The following is a 22093-nucleotide window of genomic DNA, read 5'->3' as shown; positions in this document are numbered from 1 at the left end:
TGTATGGGAAAATCAGAGGTTTACTGATTTGGGGTTCGTTACCCACAGAAAACCCCTACATAAGGGCTTCTAAATATAGTTTCTGGTTTATTATATGGGCAGTTTAATTGTTTACGGTCTTTTCCTGTGTGAAAAAATTGGGGTTTTCTGATTTGTGAAAAAAATGGGATTTTCTATGTGTGAAAAAAATAGCTCAATCATGATTTCTGAAATGCCCACAATCTGTTTGATGAAATGCCTAGAAGAAGAGGGAAAAAATCACGGTTGAAAATCACGGTTTTCTGTCTTGTTTCATTTTCTTGCTTGACTGTGATTGTTGATGGTGTTTTTCTGTGTGAAAAAAATAGGGGTTTACTGATTTTTGTGTAGGGAAAAATCCGATTGGTTTTAATAGGTTAGTTTATTTTGTGTATTTTAGTGTTTTTTTCTTGTTTCAGGAAATTTATTTGTGGAATGCCCACAATCTGTTTGATGAAATGCCTAGAAGAAGAGGGAAAATATAGGGGTTTACTGATTTCTATGTAGGGAAAAGTATGGGTTTTGTGTGTAAAAAATAATAGGAGGTTACTGTTTTTTTGTGGAAAAATCAGAGGTTTACTGATTCTGTGTATGAGAGAAAATAGTTTTACTTAGTTTTATGTTGTTTTATGTTGTTTGGGACTATTTGAATTTTTGTAATACCAATTATCTTGCAGTATGTATTGAAACATAATGGCATCTTCAACCAATAATAGTGGTACGTTATGCGATGGATTGGACTCGAACTTATGTTATTGTAAAAACCCACTAGTTCGAAGAATCACTTGGACCAACAAAAACAATAACCAAGGCCGTCCATTTTTGGCATGTGCTGATTATCCTGTGAGTAAACTTGCAATACTTATTATCTATTTTGTTTTTTGAAAAAGTTGTTGGAAAACTTCTGGGAATGTAATGTTTAAATAACATGCAGGGCCAGAATTGCAAATATTTTCGATGGGATGATAAGGCCGGATCAGGTGGGAGGAAAGGTTCAACACCGGATGCGCAGATGATGGCGAGAAGGGGATAAACAAAGAACATATCAAAGCAGATGAGAAGGAGATTGCCTTCCTCAAGAATGAGATCGCCTTCGTAACGCCTGAGATCGCCTTCCTCAGGAATGAGATTGTCTTCCTGAAGAAACAAAATAGCTTGCTTAAAGTCTTAGAAGCTATAGGGATTTTGTTCTTCTTGTACCTTGTTCATATTAAAGCATGAAATTTCGATGCTTTAAGTATTAGTCTTGGTAGGGTTTTTTTTCATCTTTTTCTGGAAATGACAGTTGTAAATTGGGTTGAAACATGATGGGGTTGTTTACAATGTAGTTATTTTCATGGTTGGAGTTGAAACATTGTTGAAGACATTCTTGCTATTTTCGGCTAAAACTGTTGTGCAATTTCCCCATCTTTATGATTTCTCCTGTGACATGCTAGTCATTTTGTACTCCTCAAATAAGAAGGGAAAAAAAGGTACAAAATGTGGAGTAATAACGCATGTCAGATTGGGGCTTCAGCCCAACTCAGTGAGCCCAAACTCCATCAGATTAGACTTCAAACAACGTAGGTCTAAATCATTTAATTTTTTTTTTTAAAGGGTTGTTTGAAATCTTTTCACAGCTTGTTAAACAATGTAAGGCAAGGTGAGTTCGTCCAATTATCAAAACATGGGAAGTGATATATTTGTCCCCTTCCCTTCCCTCGGCCACCCCCTTCTATTGTAAAAAGATTAACCAATACACTACAGGATATGTGATATTGAGGAGATAGTTATTTTAGTCCATCTACAACAAAACTTTCAGGATATGTAACCTTTGCTGGTTACATATCCTAACCGTCCATTTTATGAGCCACAACATAAACAGGTTGTACCCCGTAAATTATTTCCATAGGATGATCCCAACTCTCCGATCTATAAAGGTTTCCATAATATGTGGTACCTTTAGAGATAAGTGGGGTAGATCATCCTATGGAAATGATTTTTAGGTGCAAATTTATTTACATCATGGCTCATCAAATGAACGGTTTCTATCATGCTATTGTAAATTGAGTGTTTGGGCTGTCAGCTTCGGTTCTCAAAAAGCTCAGATTGTTTCTATCAACGGTCAGGATCTTGCTCTGAAAAGCTGATCAGCCAAACGCTCTAACTCTCGGAGGTGCCGAGATGCTCCGTACCTTGGAAAGGCACGAGGGAGGGTAAGAGAAAGTCATGTGAAAGCATAATTTGTATGTTAGACTTAATTTTCCTTTCGGATAGACCACCAGAAATAATAACCTTTTTGTGGATATCCACCACCTCTCCCCTGGTTGCTTTCTATCCATTGTATTTACACTTGTACCATATACAACTTATGTGGCGTCATATGGAGACCCTTTTTGATCCACTATGCAATTCTCACACCTCTTACCGCCCATAAGAGCTCCTCACACAATTGTTCTCATTGACTCCCTCCAAAAATCGATTGAATGTGGTCTGGATCCTAGCCCAGACCTTAACCCTTTTGTTTCTCTGTCATCCAGGAACCTCACTAAAGTCCATAATCAAACACCCAACTGACCTTTGACTTGGCATCTCATCATAATTCAAGAATACAATACACTTTAGAGTTATGCTAAGTCACATCTTGACTAGCAAAACATATAAATCAAACTTAGGAAAGGACAACATTAGTACATAACATGAGACCACCAACATTTAGTAACCCCAAGTCCCCAACCTTACAAAAATAAGAGATAAGCTCTAATTAATCCTTTTACAATTAACTCCAACCTCGCCTTGGGTTCCAGTGAGGGGGCTCAAATTGGACATTTTTAGCATAGCATTAGCGAAATCGGTCAAGAAAGCAGTGGGGTTGTCGCCATACATGGTTACGATGGAATCAGTAGAGTTACCATTGAATAACTCTTGATCAGAGTGAAGTAGAGCTCTTTTATTGATCAAAGCTTGATAATAATTGTTTCCAAAGCGATTGGGGCTCTGAGGATCCAAAGGGGCCAAATTGTTGTCACCATTACCAATATCTTGGGGAGAATTAGCTTTTAGGGAAGTTGCAAATGAAGTATGTATGTTGGTGTCCTGATAAATCCGCTTTCGGAAGGAGGTACATCTGGCTTGGCCGACCGTGTGTGACCCAGACACGCAACTGTCTCCCTAGGACTGAATCCTTTGTCTGTAAATTTTTGGAGGTTTGAATCAAGATTCTCAGTTGGGGCAACAAGGTCAGTGTTAGCTGCATTCTTGTTTGCACTTCTTGCATCTCTCCTCCCCAGTGGGACTGAATAAGATGGTCCTCCGAGCTGTTATGAACAAAAACATGACATTGGGTGAGATATCAGGAGGGTTAGATGTTGAAGGTAATAGTGGAGATTTAAAGGAATTAATAATCTCTTTTTGGCTTTCTTGGCCCTCAATCATATTGGAGAAGAATCTGTCAATGGAGGCAAAATAGTAGAACCCAATTCATCTCCTAAAGAGCTCATTCTAACCAGCCCTGAAAAATAAGTTTTCTTCCCACTTGAACTCTTTTGAAACACCCTACATATCACCCATTCATTCTAACAGAAAGAAAAATTAAAACCCATTAATGAAAATGAAAAATAAAAGCTATAGAGAGCAGAAATGGGAAAAAGAAAAATAGGGTTATTTTACCTTTGACGTCTTGGGGAGATTGTATGAAGAAAATTTCCCCTCTAATCTATACTCATGCATAACCCAATTGGTTTTTTCTCCTTTAGAAGCCCTCCCTTTGTAACTTCCCATCCTTTGCTTGGAGTTCGGACAGAATGTTGGGCTCAAAGCATGTAGCAAAGCAAACCTGCACAGGGGAAAGTACTGAGCTTGAAAGTCACAACTCACAGTCACTGATCTCAAAATGATGATTACCCATCAACAAGACAATTAAATTGGCTGAGAATCTCCTGAAAAGCAATGTTAGTAGCCGATAACCTTGCTAAAATTCAAAAAAAAGAGAGAGAGCCTATAACCTTGCTATTTCTGGCTCGCACAGAAACATGAGATAGGACATCTGGCATGTCAGGTGTCAGCACAGCAACTGTTCCATCTGGAATTTCCTCCTCTCCCTTTACACTTCTTGACACCAAAATTGTTGGGCGACCATATGATTTATTCTGAACAGAAAGTAATTCATCTACAACGACAACATATCCAACAGCTTCAACTGGACTTATAACCTGCCAACTAATCCAGTAAGCCAAGATTACATTAGAATCGTAGCAGTAGACATGCAACCAAAAAGATATAGTATCATACCACGTTAATGTTTAATGGCAGTATGACACCAAACTTTTATAACCCAATTATATGGTATCCTCTATACTATACTGTATTCTACCATCCACCTAAGTAAACACAATCCAAAACAGATAAATAATATTTCAATAATACTCCAAAAATATAATGACTAGGAAAAAATCCAAAACAGATAACTAAATTAGTAAATTTCAATAATGCTCCAAAATAAAATGAAAAGGAAACAATAGCTTATTCAGAAATGTGTAGTAGCCCATCACCAGCAGCTTCAAAAATAATAGTGTGACCTATTTTGCATGGCAAATTTATTTTGAGCCATGGACCCATAACACTAACTGGATTTGAATTAAGTACTTATATGGATACTGTACTGGTACTTTTTTTTGAACCAGACGGTACAGGTAATTTCAATTGGAACTGGGCACCTGTACCTTTGGGTGTCCTGAGAATACGCACTCCTCCTATGCCTCTTCCTCTTCCTCTTCCTCACCTTCCTCTTGCCGATTTCTTTTAGGCAATTTCTATTAGCATTAACCATAACAGAATCAATATATAAACATTAACAAATATCATTCCATATACACATACAAATGAATAAATAGGGGAAAAAACAAACCTCGCCTTTATTTTTACATGTGGACTTATAGTGTCATTTTTCGCCACATAATTTGCACGTCCGTTTCTTTGGTTGGGATACAGATGTCTCTATGCCAGATTTCAAGCGTGTTGGATTCTTTGGACAGCCCTTGGTCTTCGCAACGGGTGGGTCTCAAATTGTGATTTCAGGTATTTGACTCACGGCAATGTTTGAATATACTTCGCTACCAATGATTGGTAACTCAGTACCCTCCAATGTAACTTGCTTTTATTTCTGCTTTTGTTCTTCTTCAACGAAAAGAAGATCACAAAATTCAGTCATCCTGTTGAAAATTTTGTCATCTCTTCCGGGTCCATCAACCAGTCGTTGCCATCTTGAGATTAGGCACCACCTCTGAAACGGATTCACGCTACTACCTACTTGTGGCCTTGTAGATGTCGTACCCTCTACTTGATACATTGCCTGAATTGACCATCTCCTCAACATGTAATGGTCGGGGACCTTCTTCAATTGTTTCGTATCCATAATACGAAGGATATGTTTGCATAAGATCCCCTCCCTTTCAAACTTAGCACAATCGCATTTTACAGTCACACCATCGGAATCATCATAAAATACCCTAAACCATCTACTCTTCACATCATTTGTGGGACCTACCAAATATTTTTCCACGGCCCCATCCTTGCCCAATTGGTCGTACCAACAACCACTACTGTCCCTCAACTCATCCTGAAAAATGTTAAACATATTCCTTGTATAGAATATCCCCGCCTCTTCTTCCAATGGGCTATTCGTTTTCGTACTTGCTTTCGAATATTTCGACTTGAAATCTTCTTCGGCTTCCGTTTTACGACGTTGAACCAGTGCCCTATCACATGCATCTAAGAACTCATGCAAGCTAGTTTTGCTATTCACATATCCATCAAAGAATGCATTCATGCTTTCGCTACGTTGACCTGAAGTCATTCCTGCAGTAAATGTGTTTCGCCAATATGCCGGAACCCAATGCTCTCGCTGCTCCCACATCGTAGATAACCAATCACTTTCCCCGATTTCATATTTACAAACCAAATCTTCCCACAACTGCACACAATCCTCCATGTTTTTTGAAAAAAACCACCGATTATAATCGAGGCAGAAAATACTAGTCGAATCCCTCATCTCTGCAACATGCTCAAGCAAATGCCTGTGTATGTGCCACGAACAAAATCTATGATGGGTGTCTGGAAAAACTCTTCCAATTGCATTTTTCATGGCCGGATCCATATCAGTTATTATTGCATCAGGTGCTTTGCCATGCATGCACGTCAACCACTGTTCAAATAACCAACTGAAGGTTTTCTCTGTCTCATCAGCTAACAAGGCACATCCGAATAGGGTCGACTGTCTATGATGGTTCACTCCCGTAAACGGTGCAAATGGCAGAGATAACCTATTGGTTTTGTAGGTGACATCAAATACAATTACATCGCTGAATGTTATATAAGCATCTCTAGCCCTAGCGTCAGCCCAGAACATAGATCGGAAGGTCCCATCCGTATCTAACTCCATCGAGAAAAAGAAATTCGGGTATTCTGATCTCTTGTTTTGGAGATGATTGGCCACTAAGACAGCTTCTTGGCCTATATTGTTGACCCTCTTTTTTCTCAAATGGGAAGCAACTTGATCAGGTGTTATCACACCTGATATTCCATCGTTTGTTGAATTAATGGCCTTTGCAATCCTCGCAGCCGGCATCTGAGTCTCATCGAGACAGTCAATCAACGTCTTAACACTTTCACTCTTACTGAATCTATTATGGGAACGGTGCATTTGCCTCTTAAGTGGGGAGGTCAGAATGTGAGAATGAATGTCGTCAAAGGTGGTCACTACCCACATCCCATCTCTTAGTTTTATGATCATCTTAGATTTGCAATTCAATCTGACAGCTCGTCGTTCCCTCTTTTCCTTACCATCATCCACTTTCTTTGCCTTATACTTTTTCACCCCCTCTATCACACACAAATTTCCTTGAGTTCACATTATTTGTTTTTTTAGAACTATTTGTACTGGATTTCCGTAATCCAAAACCAGTAGCCAGGGCATAAGAATTGTAGTATTCAAACGCAGACATCCAATCATCAAACACTTGGTTCAGATACGGCTTATTCATACTACTATTCTCACTAGTAGCCTTATTGGGTGTACTACCACCCTCATCTTCGTCATTCATATCAGTATCTGCCCATTCTATATTATCTTCAATCAGATTAAACCCATCATCAACCACAATAAGACCATGGGCGTCAACTTCTTCAATACCTAACCTAGAGGCTTACGAGAAGCATCATCAACAAAAGCAGACTGTGCACGGTCATTATCCTCGATACGTAACCCACACGGTTGCGAAGAGGTTGGTTCCATTTTCCTAATAATTGAAAGAAGAGAAAAATAAGAATGTACTCACATTATAAATAACCATAAGAAAATCATTTCTATGGTTCCAATATATAGAGGGAGTAAGGATGAGGTCCACCTGCCCGGGTGCATAGTTACTTATACACTGTGACTATCGTCCAGTGTACGAACTATGTTCGTTTTACACACGAAGTGTCCAGGTGTTGAGTATACTATTGGTGCGGTGGCTCTAGAAGGCGGGTATAGCCCTCAGGGCTCCTACTCATAGTATCTCGAATAGGTCATCTTATATCACATCCACAATAAACCATAGCAAAAGTAACCACAACAAACCATCTTATATCACTGCCACCCTTAAGCCTTCTCTAAATTGGAGACCCATTAAGGGTGCCAGTGATATTTTCCCTTATGTTGTAGGCAATTCATCAAACAGATTGTGGTCATTTAACAAATGAGTCACGAACACAAAAAAACACAAAATAAATAACATGAAACAAAAATTAAAGGGCAGTGATATTTTTCCTCTTCTTCTAGGCATTTCATCAAATAGATTGTGGGCATTTCACAAATCAGTTAGCAAGACAAAAAAAAACACAAAATAAAGTCACATGAAACAAAAAAAAAAGGCAGTGATATTTTCATGAACATGTTGAAAGAGAGTTAAAGCTATGTTCTTTCACATAGTAAACCCCAATTTTTCCACACAGGAACACACCATAAACAATCAAACTGAAACCCTCCATTTTTTTCTCTAAAAGTTACAAATTTTCTTCTTATAGGGGTTAGATCAATCAATCACCAAGAGAAGAAAAAAAGTAAAGAAATCAGTCACCAAGTTTGAAGTTGTAGGGGAGAATCACACCCAAAAAGTCGTGGAGAGAAGAGCGTGGCTCGGTTGGGGGCGTTTTAAACTTTCAGAGAGAAACTATTCCTGAAACAAAATTTTTTTTGTAAGTTGCAGAGAAATGGATTGAAAAATTAGAGATTATTTTTTTCTATAAGTTATGTGAAGAAGATCAGAAGAAAAAAAAAAGGGGGTTTCCCTCTTCGGATTTTATTAGAACCAATCGGATTTTCCCCTACACAGAAATCAGTAAACCCTTATTTTTTTCACACAGAAAAACACCATCAACAATCACAGTCAAGGAAGAAAATGAAACAAGACAGAAAACCGTGATTTTTTCCCTCTTCTTCTAGGCATTTCATCAAACAGATTGTGGGCATTTCAGAAATCATGATTGAGCTATTTTTTTCACACATAGAAAATCCCATTTTTTTCACAAATCAGAAAACCCCAATATTTTCACAAAAAAAGCCCAATTTTTTCACACAGGAAAACACTGTAAACAATTAAACTGCCCACATAATAAACCAGAAACTATATTTAGAAGCCCTTATGTAGGGATTTTCTGTGGGTAACGAACCCCAAATCAGTAAACCTCTTATTTTTCCACACAAAACAGAAACCTCCTATTTTTCAAACACACAAAACCCCTATTTTTTCCCTACAAAGAAATCAGCAAACCCCTAGTTTTATAAGCTTCAGAAAAAATGAAAATGTAACAAAATAAAATTAACCAAGAAGGGTACAGAAAAGAGAGAGGAGATACTGCTAGAGAGAGAGAGTGAGTCTGCGTTTTGGGTTTTTTTCAAAACGAAAATCTCTTATTTCTTCTTGCTGTGATTGCTAGAGAATAAAAAAGAAAAAAAATTCACCTCGAAGGAGATGCTTCGTAGCCGTGGGGGAGAAGAGAGGCGAGAGAGAGAGAGAGAGAGAGAGAGAGAGAGAGAGAGAGAGAGTCTGCGTTTTGGGTTTTTTTGAAAACGAAAATCTCCGATTTCTTCTTGATGTGATTGCTAGAGAATAAATTTTGAAAAGGCAAACTCACCTCGAAGGAGATGCTCCGTAGCCGGAGATTACAAATCGGAGATGGTCCGTAGCCGCGTCGGAGATTTATGTTGAAAACTCACCTCGATCGTTTTCAAAACCTAGAAACCAGAGAAGAGATAGAGAGAGAGAGAGTCTGCGATGTTAGAGAGAGAGAGAGAGATTCTGCGATTTGGTTTTTTTTGAAAACAATGGTGCGCATGAAGACGAGAGTCCGCATTTGAGTTTTTCTTCTTTCGTTAGATGCGATTTGGGTTTTTCTTCTTTCGTTAGATTGTCTTCTGCGATTTGGGGTTTTTTAGAAAACAATGATGCGCATGAAGACGAGAGTGCGATTTGGGTTTTTCCTCTTTCGTTAGATAGTGGGACCCACCCAATAGGAAAACCTTCAGCGCACCATTATTTTCATACGCTTAAGTGCACAAACAGTTTTCTCTCTCTCTCTCTCTCTCTCTCTCTATATATATATATATATATATATATATATATATATATATATATATATATATATTAGGAAAATGTTTATGAGCTCGAGCTCAGAAACACCATCGTAACTATTGATTTGTGGAGGTTTAAAATCGATGGCTGGAAAAGTGGGCTTCCATAGATTGAATGGTTAGGATGATAGTACGGAGATGGTTTCTTAGGAATACCCTATCTATGTTAGGTTCTATGGAATGTATGAGTTGGATGAGTCAAACAACATGGAGAAGGTATATTTATAGAGCTCTAGCTCAGGCTGAGTTAGAGTTCAGAAACCTATGAGAAAACATTTTCTACACACTAGTGTAGATAAGTTATCTACACACTAGCTTAAAATACAGCGGGGGCCACATTGTTTGGGTGATCCAAAGCATTCATTTGATTGGCCCTCACTTAGATAGGGTGTGCCCAAAAAATCAGCTCCATAGGATCATTCTAACCATTCAAACAGTGGAGGCAAAAAAAGGACAAATTTGTGAAGGTCTATACACGTCCATTTTACCTCCACAAATCGTAGGGTTGGGATGATCCTATGGAGCTGATTTTTTGGGCACACCCTATCTATTTGAGGGCTAATCAAATGAATGCTTTGGATCACCCAAACAATGTGGGCCCCGCTGTATTTTAAGCTAGTGTGTAGAAAACTTACCTACACTAGTGTGTAGAAAATGTTTTCTCATATATATATATATATATATATATATATATATATATATATATATATATACTACTATAGTAGAAGAGAAAAGAGAGTAATTTTTTGATTTATTTCAAAATTCTGTCAATTTAATACATCAACATGGTGGTTTTTTACTGTTAAATGCCCTTGCCATATGTATGTCCAAACTAACTATGTGAGGGTAAACAAGTCATTTAATTATTTCCCCCCTACTTTTTTAAAATGAATGTGTCACGAAAGTCAACATTGGCAGCCTTTCTATATGAAAATTATGGAAAGTTTGTAGCAATTACATGATATTACGAATTCCGGACACCTTTAAAAATATTGACGAATTCTGGGCACCTTAAGAGGAACAACATATTATGGAAACCTCTATAGATTGGAGGGCTACGATCAGCCTATGGAAATGATTTTACGGGCACAACCTATTTATGTTGTATTCAATCACATGGACGGTTTGGATCAACCTATGATGTGGTCTGTACAGTTCTTTGTCGGCTCGTGCATCGTACGTGATTTTTTACTATATATATAGACACACACACACACACACACACACACACACACAGGAAAAGGTTTCTGAGGTATCGCGCAGCCTGAGCAGCCCTCTAAATACAACATCTCCCATGTTGTTTGACTCATCCAATCCCTTCATTCTATAGGACATACCATAGGTAGGGTGTCCATAAGAAATCATCTCCACAGGATCATGGTAACTGTTGATTTTTGAAGTTTTAGAATGGATGGCTAGAAAGTAGGCTTCGATAGATCGAATGGTTAGGATGATGGTATGGAGATGGTTTGTTAGGAACACCCTATCTATGTGAGGTTCTATGGAATAAATGGGTAGGATGAGTCAAACAACATGGAGATGGTGTTTCTATAGTGGCTTGCTCAGGCTGAGTTAATGTTCCTACACGATCGTGTAGATAAGTTATCTACACCGTCGGCTTAAAACACAGTGGTCCCACATTGTTTTGGGGATACAAACCATTCATTTGATAGGTCCTAACATAGATAGGGTGGGCCCAAAAAATCAGCTCCATATGATCATCCCAACCCTTCGAACTGTGGAGGTAAAAAATGGACATATTTGTGAAGGTTTATACCCGTCCATTTTAACCTCCACAAATCGAAGGGTTGGAATGATCCTATGGAGCTGATTTCTTGGTCACGCCCTATCTATGTGAGAGCCTATCAAATGAATGGTTTGCATCACCCAAACAATGTGGGCCCCCACTGTATTTTAAGCCGACGTAGTAGATAACTTATCTACACGATCGTGTAGGAACACTTCTCTCTCTCTCTCTCTCTCTCTCTCTCTCTCTCTCTCTCTCTCTCTCTATATATATATATATATATATATATATATATATATATATTTGCCGCCACGGTTCGAAGGGTTAGGATGATCGCAGATTTTTTGTGGACCCCCTATCTATGTGAGGGCCAAACAAATGAATGGTTTGGATCACCCAAACAATGTGGACTTCCACTGTATTTTAAGCTAGTGTGTAGATAACTTATCTACACTTGTGTGTAGAAACCGTTATATATATATATATATATATATATATATATATATATATATAGAGAGAGAGAGAGAGAGAGAGAGAGAGAAAAGTGTAGCTACACATACGTGTAGCTAACTTAGCTACACCAACGGCTTAAAATACAGTGGGCCCCACATTGTTTGGGTGATGCAAACCATTCATTTGATGGGCCCTCACATAGATAGGGTGTGCCCAAAAAATCACCTCCATAGGATCATCCCAACCCTACGATTTGTGGAGACAAAATTGGACGTGTAAAAACCTTCACAAATCTATCAATTTTTGCCTTTACAGTTTGAAGGGTTGGGATGATCCTATGGAGCTGATTTTTTGGGCACACCCTATCAATGTGAGGGCCTATCAAATGAATGGTTTGGATCACCCAAATAATGTGGGCCCACTGTATTTTAAGCCGTCGGTGTAGCTAAGTTAGCTACACGTATTTGGGTGATCCAAACCATTTGTGTAGATAAGTTCTCTACGCACTAGCTTAAAATACAGTGGGGGCCACATTATTTGGGTGATCCAAACCATTCATTTTTAAGGCCCTCACATAGATAGGGTGTCCACAAAAAATCAGATCCATAGGATCATCCTAACCATTCGAACTGTGGAGGCAAAAAATGGACTAATTTGTGAAGGTTTAAAGACATCCATTTTACCTCCACAAATCGTAGGGTTGGGATGATCCTATGGATCTGATTTTTTGTAGACACCCTATCTATGTGAGGGCCTTTAAAATAGATGGCTTAGATCACCCAAACAATGTGGGCCTCCACTGTATTTTATGCTAGTGTGTAGAGAACTCTCTACACATATGTGTATATATATATATACATATATATATATATATATACACATATATATATATACATATATATATATATATACATATATATATATATATAGAGAGAGAGAGAGAGAGAGAGAGAAAACATTTCCTACACACTTGTGTAGGTAAGTTACCTACACACTAGCTTAAAATACAATGGGGCCCCACATTGTTTGGGTGATCCAAACCATTCATTTGAATGGTCCTCACAGAGATAGGGTGTCCACAAAAAATCAGATCCATAGGATCATCCCAACCCTACGATTTGTGGAGGTAAAATGGACGTGTATAAACCTTCACAAATTAGTCCATTTTTTGCCTCCATAGTTTGAATGGTTGGGATGATCCTATGGATCTGATTTTTTGTGGAGACCCTATCTATGTGAGGACCATTCAAATGAATGGTTTGGATCACCCAAACAATGTGGGCCCCCACTGTATTTTAAGCTAGTGTGTAGGTAACTTACCTACACAAGTGTGTAGGAAATGTTTTCTCACATATATATATATATATATATATATATATATATATATATATATATATATATATATATGGGGAAAGTGATGGTGAGCGGTCGCTCATATAGCTTATATTCGCAGTCGCGTAATAACCGTGGATTTGAAACGATCCTGGCCATTCTCTCACTTTTCAGAAACAAAAAAGAAAAACCCATTCGACGTTCTCTCTCCCTCTCTCTTTCTCACCCAAAACCAGAGGCCATCTCCGACGGAGAAATCTTCCATCTCTCCGTACGGTGCCATCTCCGTAGCCATCCACGGCGGTGCCGTCTCTATTCGACGTTCTCCCTCTCTTTCTCGACAGATGCCATCTCCGCACGGTGCCATCTCCGTAGACGCGCCCAAAATCCGCCCTCCCCTTCCTTCTCGACGGTGAAATCTGCCATCTCCGCACGGTGTTTTCTCCTCCAACGAACAAGGCGTCGTTCTCCTCCCCAGGTAAGTTCTATATTTTATTTTTTATCTTTTTTCCCCTCTTCTAGGGGTTTCAAATGTGGTGATTTTGTTTCTAGGTTTTTAACTGTTCCATTTTTTTTTCTACGGCAAATACGGTGATGGATTTTTGAGATTTTCTGGTTATTTCCCCCCTATCTTTGAGATGAATGGTGTCGAATTTTTTGTCTGGTTTTGCTGTTTTGTTTCTTTTTTGTTTTTGAGGAGAACATGAATGTCGTGATTTTAATTAATTTTACAGTTATTATTTTTTTTCTTAGAGATGAAATGCTCTGAAACTATGCCTTCTCATTCTTCCCTTTAGTTATTCTTATGATTACTGTTTTTGGTTTTAGGAGAATGGAAGTATGCCAATTTTTTAGTTATGGTTTTTCGCTGTTTTTTCCTTCAAGTAGCTGAAGTTTCAATCTTTGCCATTTCTTCAAACTTTCTCCACTATATCTGCCATTAATTTTGGATTTTCTAGACTTTATGGTTATTTTTCCCTCTATCTGAGATCAATGGTGCTGTTGAATTTTTTGTCCAATTTTCTGTTTTGTTTCTTTGTTTTTTGTCTTTTGAGGAAAATGTGAATGTGGTGATTTTAAGTAGTTTTACAGTTATTATTATTTTTCTTTGTTTCTTTGTTTAGGGTTTGTGGGATTTTGTGATTTTTTTTCTTCTGTGTCTGTGTCTGTGTCTGTTTCTCTCTGCAGCTTCAATGTCGATGAGAAATTTGTACAACGAGATCAATTGATGTTTGTAGGAAAAAAAATTCTCTCTGCAGCTTCAATCGACAGATGCAATTAAAAAAATTCTCCCTAGGCTTTCTACGAAAAATCGTGAATCATTGATGTTTGTAGGGTATTTTTTTTCCTCCATTGAAGGGATTTAGTGATTTTTTTTGTGGGATTTTGTGATTTTTTCTCTTCTGTGTCTGTGTCTGTTTCTCTCTGCAGCTTCAATGTCGATGAGAAATTTGTACAACAAGATCAATTGATGTTTGTAGGGAAAAAAAATTCTCTCTACAGCTTCAATCGACAGATGCAATTAAAAAAAATTCTCCCTAGGCTTTCTACGGAAAGTCGTGAATCATTGTTGTTTGTAGGGTATTTTTTTTCCTCCATTGAAAATCATAATTTTGTTTTAGTGAGAATGTAGAAAGATTAAAGCTTTAGACAGAGAGGAAACCTATTGGGTTTTCTCTCTTTTAATGCTTTTATCTCTTTTCCCCTTTCATTTCCTCTTTTTGGTGGGGTTTTTAACTTATTTGGAGGGATTTTTTGTGTTTTAATGGCTTTTGTTGGTAACTTGGATATCGATGCTATGATAGAGTAATGTATCTGGATGTGGCGATTTTTTGTTTTTAAAAAGATTCGGAGTTCATGGGTTTTTCTGCTGTTCCTGTTGGTTATTTGGTGATTTGGATAGACCAAGCATTTCTATAGATTTGTGCTTATGTTTATGCTTCGTTTATTAGTATGTAATTGACATTGATTTGGCTTACATGTTTTTTGTTTTATTTGATTGTCTTGAAGTGAAGGGATTGAAGAAGTGTACTCAAGTTAATGGATGATAGAGACTGTATAGATTTTGGTTTATCAATTGATGATATTGACACTAATAGACTGATTATGGTTGGTGATATGTTAGGAAATGATGAAAGTGAGGTGGGATATATATCTGTTGATGAGGAGGTAGACCCAAATGAGGAGGGAGACCCAAATGAGGAGGGCGGTGTAGAATTTGTTGATATTGATGATGGTGGTGAGAGGAATTTGGGTAAGAAACCCTTTTTGGATCAGATATTTGATAGTGAAAATGATGCATACGAGTTTTATAATATATATGGGTTGGCCACCGGTTTTGGAGTACGGAAATCATCAACTTATAAGTCGAAGATAACACAGAAAGTGATATTTAAGAGATTTGTTTGTGCTAGTGCAGGGTTCAAAAGCAGTAAAGCTAAAAATGTGGTGGTTGATAGAGTTGTGAAGCCACGTCGGACTGTCAGGGAGGGTTGTAAAGCGAAAATGGATATCTCATTAATTGATGGGAAGTGGAAAGTTAAAGCTTTTGAAGATGTACATTGTCATGAGCTTACTTCTCCACTGAAACGACAAATGCATCATTCGCATAACAAATTTATCAAGACTCAGGTAGTTAAGAATTTGATGGACGACCTGAGTACAGCCTCAATCCATCCTGCAAATATTGCGAAGGCCATTAATGTTTCATATAAAGGATCAGGTAGTTCTATAACGACAAATCAGGTGGTTTGCCATTTGAGAAAACAGAGGGTGAATAATATGGGGCAAGAAGGCGTTTTGGTAGCACAGAAATTCCAAGCGAAAGAATCAGAGGACCCAAACTTTTTTTTCAAAATGGAGTTGGATATTAATGGTAACTTGCGATCAATGTTTTGGGCCGATTCACGAGCTAGAGATGCATATCTAACCTTTAGTGATGTCATTGTGTTTGATGTAACGTATAGGATGAACAGGTTTAGAATGCCTTTTGCACCATTTACTGGAGTAAATCACCACAGGCAGAGCAACTTATTTGGATGTGCGCTAATAGCAGACGAAACAGAAGAGACATTTACATGGCTATTTGAGCAGTGGTTGGACTGCATGTTCGGGAGAGCTCCTGGTTGTATCATCATAGATATGGATGGGGCGATGCGAAATGCTATCAGAACTGTCTTTCCAAATACGCGTCACAGATTTTGCTCTTGGTACATCAGTAAGCATTTACTTGAGCATGTTCCATTAATGCGAGATCCCACTAGTGAATTTTCCAAGGATTACAAGAAATAGTTTTACACGAGACAAAAGGAAGACTGTGAGGTAGCATGGGAAAATTTGATTCGGAAATATCATATCGAGGAAAACGGATGGTTAGCAAAAATGTGGGATGTACGGACCCACTGGGTGCCAGCATATTTCAGGGACACATTCACTGCTGGCATGACATCCAGTGCGCGCAGTGAAAGCATCAATTCTTTCTTTGATGGATATGTAAATCAGAATACAAGCTTAAAAGAATTCGTAGAGCAATATGATAGGGCACTTATTGAACGTCGTAAAGCGGAGTCCCAAGAAGATTTCAAGTCTAAAACAACGAAGCCTGTACTTGGTTCAAGGAGCAAATTGGAAGAAGAAGCTAGTAAGTCTTATACGAAGACAATGTTTGACATATTTCAGGCAGAATTTAAGGATAGTATTGACTGTTATCATGAGAAGGTGGAAAAGAGTGGCATCGTGGCAGTATACAAAGTTGGATTAAGTGTTGATGAGAAGTGGAAATGGTGCAAAGTTGTGTACGATGAATCTGAAGGGGTAAAGGCAACATGTGAGTGCGTGATGTTCGAGACGAAAGGAATTTTATGCAAACACATACTCCGCATTATGTCCAAGAAGCAATTGATGAGCATTCCCCAACAATATATCTTAAATAGATGGACAACTGGGGTTAGATATCGTGTGGATAGTGGAGTGTTTATGAGAGAGTTGGATAATAATGACGTATCTCCACTTCACAGATGGTGCCTAATAACAAAGTTTTAAACACTTCTAGATAGGTTTAAAGATAATAACACTCTTTTCAAAAAGGTGAATGAAACCCTTGATGCTTGGTTGTTGGACTCTGAGAAGGAGATGAGAGACAAGGCAGTTGATTTGGCAAACAGTGGGAGCGAAGTAGTAACCAACTTTGTTAGCCAAGGAGTTGAGATTTCTATTCGGGACCCCCAACCTGTAAGAACCAAGGGCCGTCCAAAGGTTGCTACCCGGTTCAAATCCCCGATAGAAAAGTCCTAATCCCAACCAAAGCAGATACGAAGGTGTAAGAAATGTGGAGAAATTGGCCATTACATGACAACATGTGGACAAGAAAATAAAAAGAAACAGAAGGTTTGGATTTCTTATGTCAACCTCTTCAATTTCTTATTCTTACTTGTTAGCCCAAGGGTTCCCATGTGTGGCCCTACTCATTGTTTTGATGACAACAAACCCACATTGATCGAATTGGTTGGTACTAATGATTTTACCATGATAAGCTCATACAGGAAACTTAGATTACCAAGATCGACAACAAGGAAGAACATGGTGATCAAAGGCATAGTGAAGATCCGTCAACCAAGAAGGACAAAGACAAATCAAGTTGAACCTTAGAGAAGAGCAATCAACATCAAGATGGAGTCATTAAGAGCTAAGTCAAATTAAAGACCAAAGAACAAGCATGTACAAGGAAGGATGAGCATGCTCATTCAACCACCGGATTCAAGAGGACTATTCAAAAGTAGGTCAAATGGAGATCATCTTTAAAACAAGATTGCAAGTATTTTCAAAGTGTTTCCAAAGTGTTTTTTAACGCAAAAATCCAAACATCATTTGAAAACCATAATTAAGACCATTTGCTTTTCTATCACGAAGGGACCCAAATGTTTTCCGATTGAGCTGAAATTTTGGCCACACCTTTATCTCATACCTACTTTGATATGTACAAAATTTGGGAAGAAAACTCATTCATTTACTAGCCAAACTTGCAGACCAGACCTTGCGGCAGAAGTCTGGTCCGATCATCTGGTGGATCAAAAAGGGACCCAAACGGTTTTCAAATGAGCTAAATTTTGGTACATAATCTTCCCTAATATCAATACATATGTGTACAAAAATTTAGAGAAAAACTCATTCATTTGATAAGTGAACTTGCAAACCAGACCTTGCGGCAGAGGTCTGCCCGATCATCTGGTTAATCCCTGGAAGACGTCTAGGCAGACGTCTGGCGTCGGGAAAATATGACCGTTGGGAGTTGCGCCTGGTTCTTTTTTTTATTTTTCAAAACCCAAAAATGCTCAATTTGTCCTCCAACGGTTATATCTTCTAAGGGGCTATATATATGAGTTTATTTTCATCATTCTAAGATTTTTGCAAGCTTGAGAAAAGAACCCTAAGTGTGATTTAAGTTTTCAAGCAATCTTTACAAAAAGTTCTTCTTCTTTGTCCAAAATCTTGCAATCTACCTTGAAGAAGATTTCCTTTATCTTACTTGCAATCTAGTTGAAGAAGAATCACTCAAGCTCACTTGCCTTCAACATCTTTGAAGATCTCCCAAGCTCACTTGCAATCCCATCATTGGAGAAGTTCTCATCAAGCTCACTTGCAAATCATTTGGAGAAGATTTCTTGTATTAAGTGATGTATTAGCCTTAAGTGAAGGCATTCACATATTGTAATTTGAAAATCATTGTAAAGGTGGAAAGGGCACCAATATTAAACCCCTTGAAATTGGCGAGTGCTCGGAGACGCGGAGCCATCTTCGTGGGCAAGTGTTGAAGACGCGGAGCCTTCTTTGTTGTACCAAGAATCATACTTTTAGTGGATTCCCTCAAGGACACAAACTTGGGAAGAGTGGAGTGGTCTTGGAGTTATAAGACCGAACCACTATAAATCTTAGTGTGGTATCTCTTCTATTACTCTTCCCCTTTTCTTATTTGCTTTGTGGTTGTTCATTCCTCTACTTTTATTTTTGCTAACCTTTATTAACCAAAGAGTAATTAACAAGTGTTAGTAATCTTTTGAAAAGAAATACTAAAAGAGTAGAAATTTTAATACTCAACCAATTCACCCCCCTCTTGGTTGCCCAACTGGGATTTCATTACTAATTGTCTTTATCAATGTTGTAATTTTTTCATTTTTCTTGCTTCGAAATAGATGACTTTAAGGGATGAGCAAGAGGATGACGAACATGAAGAGTCAATGCACGTGGATATTGCTTCATGATTTTGCAGATTCGCGTAGGTATGTGGTAGCTTGTTTTGATAATAGAATAATTGTTTATTGCTTCAATAGCCTATGTATATGAAATTTTGTTGATAAGGCAATGATAATTTGCAGGGAATTTTGTTGAGAAGGCAATGGTGAAGTTCACTTCCACATCGCATCTGTTTGACGAAGGTTTCTTTCTTTTCAGGTTTTGAACTGGAAATGTGACGAAGGTTTGTATTGCAATGTGGGTAATGGATGAGAACTTTATGTGGATCAAGATTGCCCATCTGTCATGTGTAAAACTGATTATAACAATTTAGAAACTATTTTCTTTGTTCATGTTTTTCATACCCATCTCATGCTCTCTCAATTTTTCTCTCCTGATGGAAGTTGGAGTTTTTCTTGAAATGCTGAATTAGTTATTGCCATCCTATTTTTTGTCTGTTTGAAGATGGGATCCTTTTTAGCTTATCAAGATTGCTGGTCTGTATGCAAGTAAAAATCCTGTTGTGACAAGGGTGTGATAAATGGAAAAATTCACATGGTTGTGATATTTTGATGTTGATGGTTATTCTACTTGACTTTTCAATTTCACTAAGGATGATAACTAATTAACACCGTGCCATAATCGTTGAGTTGGAAAATTGCTGATCTTTTATGTGACACATCTGTCTTTGTATATTATTTTTTTATGTGCAAGAAGCATAAACTGGTCTGTTGAGTTGAGAGAAACTTTAGGGACTGACCAAAAAAAATCATACAATTGCAGGTACATGCCCATGCCCGGTTGTTAATTATGCAGACCATTTTAAAATTATGAGTATTTGGCATTTTCTTTTATGTGACACACTGGGCGCCCTTTAGGCCCAATTTTGCAACGGTGCATACCCCTTTTTTTAGATTGAGATTTTTTTCTTGAAATGTAGAGATTTTTTACATTAAGGCCCCCTTTGGATGCCCACAAAAATTGCTCTTTCTTTGCAAGTAAAATTATTTTATTGTAATCTTATTTGCGGTTGAGGCATTAAAGCCAATTTTAAAGCCATTAACTATCTCATTTCTAAAATTACTATAACCATTACTTGCAAAGGAAGAGACTTTCAAAATGGAGATCGGTTTTGGAGATAAAAATGATGGTCTAAATTGATGACAGTTTCAGATCCCTTGTCACTTTTACACACATGATGACAGTTTCAGATCCCTTTTCCTAGCACTTCTCATTGGCAATTTTTTTTTTTAACTTCAATACTATTTGAATATAAGAATGTATGCAAATAATTTTTAGAACTACCCAAAGAGGCCTTCTATCCCTCAGAACTACCCAAATTGGCCACAATAACAGTTCCTGCGTATAATCAAATATTTAAGCCATTTCCATTTTGTTTGCAATTTGAACGTAAGCTGCAATTTAGGAAGGCTTTCTAAATCACAGCTCACAAAAAATCTCCTCTCTTATGAGCAACCCATTACGAGGAATATGATGGACCTCCTTCACATATTATGAGCCACACATGTATTGTATTGGACCCCACTGATTCCATCAATGTGATGGCTTGTATTCTAGGTCTCCGAAATGGTCCTTGTTCAAGTGATTGAAGCGAAGCTGGTAATAAGTACCACACAAGATGAATCTACACTATATAAGGGGGCGTGATATATATATTCGCCCCTTTTTTACTCGCGGAAGCCCCCTCTACTGTATCTATGACTATTCTTTTACACTGGAGGGCAGGGCTATCCCGAGTAAAAACGGGGGTGAATATATCATTTCCCAAATGAGAAAACTTGGGTAGTCCACCAAGTCATTTCAAATCTTATTGATTTAAGTTCAAAGTACATATAAGTACCAATTTCAGGAATAGCAAGTTAAACATGCTAAGTTAAGCATCCTACATTCAGAAAAGGGCATCTAAACAACAGTACCCTAGATCACTTACTAACGGATAGACACAAAAAGAAACTTGATAAACAACCCCACACCTCCAACTAAACAACACTGCCCTAGATCATTAAGTAACAGAGACACAAAAAGGATCAAGATAAACAACCCAACAACTGCAACTTTAATCCATTGAAGTTGGTTCTCAAAAACTTGGAAGCGTTTGCCTCCATGCACCTTCAATCCGTCGAAGCGTTTGCCTGATTGCACCTTCAATTCGTATAATAAATTTACCAATGTGCCCATGTCATTCTTCAATTCGGCTATTTCATTCTTCAATCCGGCTATGTCATTCTTCAATTCGGCTATATCATCCCTATTCGAACCAACTTCATTGTCATCCATATCTTCTTTGCACCAACGGAAATAATTGCACTTCTTTATACTTCCTTCCTGCGTGTTGTATAAGAGTTAGGAATTTGAAACTTCACATACTAGTAAAAATTAGAATTATTCACTGCTTACTTACACAGAAGAAGGCACAAGCGTAAAACAAGCGGCCTCTATTGCCATTCTCATCCGTCTGCGTTATTTGGATAGAAGCTTTCTTCTCACATTTACAATTTCTTGTAGCAATTCTGATACCACGTCTGCTATAACTACTATTGCGAGAGGATGCCATTAATTGAGTCTCTCTGAATCTGTCGATTGAAGCTGCAGAGAGAAATTTTTTTTAATTGCATATGTCGTAGAAAGCCTAGGGAGAATTTTTT

General features: G+C 37.9%; 2 protein-coding genes and 1 long non-coding RNA gene across 3 annotated transcripts; 1 reads left to right on the top strand and 2 right to left on the bottom strand.

Moving 5' to 3' along the window:
• Positions 1 to 2624: 2624 nt before the first annotated feature.
• Positions 2625 to 3905, bottom strand: LOC143851858 (uncharacterized). The gene is made up of 2 exons (XR_013236533.1): positions 3667 to 3905; positions 2625 to 3314 (listed from the first exon to the last, which is right to left on the bottom strand). It is a non-coding gene; the product is annotated as an uncharacterized LOC143851858 (long non-coding RNA).
• Positions 3906 to 3974: 69 nt separating this feature from the next.
• LOC143850241 (protein FAR1-RELATED SEQUENCE 5-like) lies at positions 3975 to 13566 on the bottom strand. Its single transcript, XM_077359507.1, has 4 exons — positions 13433 to 13566; positions 6956 to 7191; positions 5306 to 6876; positions 3975 to 4208 (listed from the first exon to the last, which is right to left on the bottom strand). The coding sequence occupies exons 1-4, from the start codon at positions 13564 to 13566 to the stop codon at positions 3975 to 3977; spliced, it is 2175 nt and encodes a 724-aa protein (XP_077215622.1).
• Positions 13567 to 15239: 1673 nt separating this feature from the next.
• LOC143850240 (protein FAR1-RELATED SEQUENCE 5-like) lies at positions 15240 to 16490 on the top strand. The gene has a single exon (XM_077359506.1). It carries the CDS (start codon positions 15240 to 15242, stop codon positions 16488 to 16490), a length of 1251 nt encoding a protein of 416 aa, XP_077215621.1.
• Positions 16491 to 22093: the final 5603 nt, after the last annotated feature.

The sequence above is a fragment of the Tasmannia lanceolata genome, unplaced genomic scaffold (assembly GCF_043159265.1).
Source record: "Tasmannia lanceolata isolate RefF3 unplaced genomic scaffold, GAP_Taslan_0.1 ptg000018l, whole genome shotgun sequence".
Lineage (NCBI taxonomy): Eukaryota > Viridiplantae > Streptophyta > Magnoliopsida > Canellales > Winteraceae > Tasmannia > Tasmannia lanceolata.
The sequence above is the reverse complement of the archived record's forward strand: the minus strand, read 5'-3'. Positions and strand labels throughout refer to the sequence as shown.

What these genes read in the sequence shown, in the direction of transcription:
- LOC143850240 (XM_077359506.1), top strand. Translation starts at nt 15,240, where the DNA reads ATGGATGATAGAGACTGTATAGATTTTGGTTTATCAATTGATGATATT.
- LOC143850241 (XM_077359507.1), bottom strand. Translation starts at nt 13,566, where the DNA reads ATGGCACCGTGCGGAGATGGCATCTGTCGAGAAAGAGAGGGAGAACGT. An exon ending in TCCGTCGGAGATGGCCTCTG is followed by an intron (nt 7,192 to 13,432) that starts GTTTTGGGTGAG and finishes GTAAGCCTCTAG; the next exon opens with GTTAGGTATTGAAGAAGTTG. An exon ending in TTCTTATGCCCTGGCTACTG is followed by an intron (nt 6,877 to 6,955) that starts GTTTTGGATTAC and finishes TGTGTGTGATAG; the next exon opens with AGGGGGTGAAAAAGTATAAG.